General features: G+C 35.9%; 1 protein-coding gene across 1 annotated transcript in view; it reads right to left on the reverse strand.

The window, feature by feature from the left end:
* ak3 (adenylate kinase 3) overlaps positions 1-1,659 on the reverse strand; it is an 11,572-nt gene extending 9,913 nt beyond the window's left edge. The window contains exon 1 of the mRNA XM_016242348.1: positions 1,308-1,659. Coding sequence (XP_016097834.1) covers positions 1,308-1,455 — 148 coding nt within the window. The 5' untranslated portion in view covers positions 1,456-1,659. The remainder of the gene's footprint in view (positions 1-1,307) is intronic.
* Between the last annotated feature and the right edge of the window lie 2,370 nt (positions 1,660-4,029).

Genomic DNA, 4,029 nt, shown 5'->3' on the forward strand with positions numbered 1-4,029 from the left:
ACCAGCTTCATCACTGTGTCTGTAACATGACTCTGTTCCCCTTTCGGGCTCTGTCTTTACATTTATTTTGAAAGATGAAGCTGCGATTATGGTAAGGGGCGTTACATTTCCGACAAGTGCTTGCGGTGTTCGGCCAATCACAATGCACTGGGTCAGCTGGCCAATCAGAGCACACTGCGCTTGTCGGAAGGAGGGACTTTGTAGAAAACGAAGCGTTTGAGAGAGGCGTGGCATAGAGGACCTACAATAATGTACAGTATTTGAAAAATAATGTGTTTTTTGAACATTAAAGCATGTCAACATATTCTGTTACACCAAATACACAAAATAATGATCTTTAAAAAAGCATCATATGACCCCTTTAAACATTATGCACTCTTTTTTCAAAGATAGTCGTGTTATTTTATTACGCTTTGAAGAAATGTGTATAATATTTTGCTCTATGCGCCCTCTTGTGGCCTCAGGAGAGAAGCCAAAAGCTTTTTCCCCCCCTAACTGAAATTACGCCTTTTAAATTTGAATATAATTCGAATTTTGATCATATTTTAGTAGAAAATTCTAATTTAGTTGTTCAGTCATTTTGACAGCCATAGTCTGTGGTGGGTAGAACTGCACACCAGAAAACTGAAGATGCTACACACACACACAGCATCTGGCATCCATTTGTGCTTTCTGCTACAAGGCCATTATTTATAGAGCTCAGATTAGAGAAGAATCCCGCACTACTGTACACAGAACAACCTTGCAAACATCTGAATTGTGGAGCAAATTTGCACTGCAGTCTTGGGCTTCAATGTGATTTGCAGCCAAATCATTTGAAGTAAACACTCTTGGACATGTTTAGTATGCAAGGCACATTCTTTGAAGAAAGACATCGCCTTTAAAAGTTAAAAAGCTCTATTAAAGTACAAATATTTGAAAATACCAGACAGTCTACTACGCATGAAAAGAGTAATACCACAAACAGAAACCCAGAGCTCGACTTTTTTAATGGTTTCTCCAGACAGACGCGGTGTTTCAAAACTGCTGTCTAGATAGGCTAGACAGCGCACTACGTTTTGAGACACACCCGAAGTCAAGACTCAGTTCTGCTGATAAGTAACCTGTAATTATAGCCTATATCCTGGTTTTAGGCATAAGACCGAAGCTGAAGTTTAACAGCCTGTTTTTATTTGATCAAAGCTACGTTTAACCCTTACGTAAGCTGAACTGCGCTCGCGGCGAACGGAAAAGGCTTGGGTTATTTAAACTTTTAATGTGAATGAAACCTGAGAGAGTATGAGAGGACAGAGCTGGAGCTCTCTCACCTGTCTTGGCCTCGATGTTGGCCCGCAGCATGTCTCCACTGGAGAGGTGCTTCAGTCCGAAACTCTGCGCTATCCGGCTGGACACGGTCCCCTTGCCTGAGCCCGGGGCCCCCATGATCACCGCGCGGAACACAGTCTGCAGACCCATGCTCCTGTTTACACGAAAACGCGACCTTTAGTGGCTAATTGTGAATGTGGAGTCAAATAAATATCTCTTCTTCACTGCATCCCTCCGGCAACTGCAGTCCTGTGAAGTGGAGGTTGTGCAAATCGTCTGTAGGGATGTGGAGCCCGCTGGGAGTCCTCTCTGGAGTCAAAACGACAAATACGCAACTCCAGCTTTATTCCCAGATTAAACCCGTCCTTTTCTAACGCACGCGCCTCACATTACAGGAAGTGCTCTAAAGCTCAAGTGGGCGTGTGAGGACACTTACAGTAGTGCGCACTACAATATTGATATATTACTACATCTCTTAGAGAGGTTTTCGACCTTTAAAGTTCCCAGGGACCCGTATCTAGACCCGAAGACCCCCAAAGCTATAGATTTTCTGCTTGAAGTATAACTTTAATTGAAAACACTGACATTATTATACAGTTCTTGCAATAGTTAACTGTTACTTTTTTTCTTTAATACATTTTTAAGTTTTAGAAAATAATTTAATATTTTATTTAAAAAATGACTTTTTAAATTGTAGCTAATTTATTAAATAATAATTTAATACAATATTTATAGAGTTCATATTACCAGAGTTATTAGTGAACCTAAAACTATTAAACACATTTTATTTAATTGAATAAAAAATGAACTGAAATAAAGCTGACATTTTTAGAAAAAATATAAATAATTTGATAATTTATTCAAATTTATTTGTAAATATGATCATTAGATAATAAAATATAATCATATTACAATATAAAATAATATTAACATATAAAATTATATTTGATAACAAAACGTTTTATTTATTTGAATTAACGTGAATTGAAATAAAGCTGATTTTAATTTAAATTTACAGTTAAATACCGTAATTTCATTAACTGATATATTGTTAATATACCAACCTATTGAAGTACTGAAATCTGTTTTGTAGCTTTGTAATACACTGATAACCACCAAATTCAGGAGGTGATGAGAAAGTCACATGATGAACCAAAGCCCATCACAAGCAGCTTTTAAATAATAACATATATAGAAGGTGCACAGTGTCATTCACACAAACACTAAACACCATCACGGTAACACACATGAAACTGAAATAATGCAATAAACATTCATTTAACAACATTAGGTGTAACACACAACCCTAATATACAAAACTGATAAGAAAAAACTAAGAAGAAACAAAGTTATTTCAACAAAAAAAACATCAAATTTGAAATGTAACGCAGGGAATTCTGGGAATGTCAATTTACGGTTATTCACTGTAAATTGTACGGTATTTTTCACTTCCAAAAATGGTAGACTACCGTAAAATTAATGTCCAATACATGTAATGTCCAATACAGTTTTTCACCGTATATAGTAGGGGAATTTACCGTTAACCATTTAACAGGTTTTTACTGTAGCATTTTTACAGTCTTTTACCGTTAAATTCACGGTCATTTTTTACAGTGTAAGATTTAAAAAGAACAAAAACTAATAAAAATGACAAAAGCACAAAACAAAATTACAAATAAAAAATGAAAACCGGAAATATAAAAATAAAATGTAATTGAATATGTCAATAAAACTAATAGTATATAAATAACAGTTTATACTGCATAAGTAAATGCTGAGAAATACAAATGAAAACGTGCTTAGGCCTAATGTGTATCGGATCTAATTGTAAATACTGTTTCTTGGTATTATTACTGTATTGAAATTAATGGTAATGTGTGTAAGTGAACCTAATGTGAAAAACAGAACTGCACAGAAGGCTGCTCAGTTATTATTATGTAATGTGGTTATGTAACGTGTAAGTTGGTACAAATAGGTCTGCTCTAATGGGCTTTGGAGCTGGAAACGTTATCTCAGCTTGATTAAATCATCATCGCCAAATGTAGTGGGCTGTTGAGTTTCATCTGAGTGATCTTACTGACATTTTTCATGGTGATTTGTGCAGATGTTCCTGTCCCAATCACAGCAGAGCCCGTTCACACCCCAACTCTTGACTGAATCATCGTTTATCAGCTGACAAATGATTGACAGGAGGGGGTCTTTGGCAAGATAAAGGAGATAAGAATGGAGAGTTGTTCTCTCCCGAAGATCTCTAGAACAATAGCTCCTTTAACACAATGAGACAGAGACAGGATTTGGAAACCCATGTAGATGTTAATGATCAGTGGTTTTTAAGGATGTAGGACAATCATGTGCTTATGTTGTTTATCAAGTGAATAGCTGAAACTAGAAATATATAAGGTGTGATTCACACTTTCAGTTTGAATTTAGAATTTGTATTTATTAAATAAGTTCTAGGTTACCCCTTCCCGTTTGGTTATGCTGTGGAAACGGCGCTCCCTTGTGACCAAAATAGCACAGTAAATATTCAATATTAAAGGGGTCATATGATGCTGTTAAAAAGAACATTATTTGGTGTATTTGGTGTAATGAAATGTGTTTATGTGGTTTAAGGTTAAAAAAACACATTATTTTCCACATACTGGGCCTCATTTACGAAACGAACGTACGACAGAAAATTGAGCGTACGGTTGTTCTAACGCAAAATTTGGAATTTATCAATAT

The sequence above is a fragment of the Sinocyclocheilus grahami genome, unplaced genomic scaffold (assembly GCF_001515645.1).
Source record: "Sinocyclocheilus grahami isolate Dianchi unplaced genomic scaffold, SAMN03320097.WGS_v1.1 scaffold655.1, whole genome shotgun sequence".
NCBI classification, from domain to species: domain Eukaryota; kingdom Metazoa; phylum Chordata; class Actinopteri; order Cypriniformes; family Cyprinidae; genus Sinocyclocheilus; species Sinocyclocheilus grahami.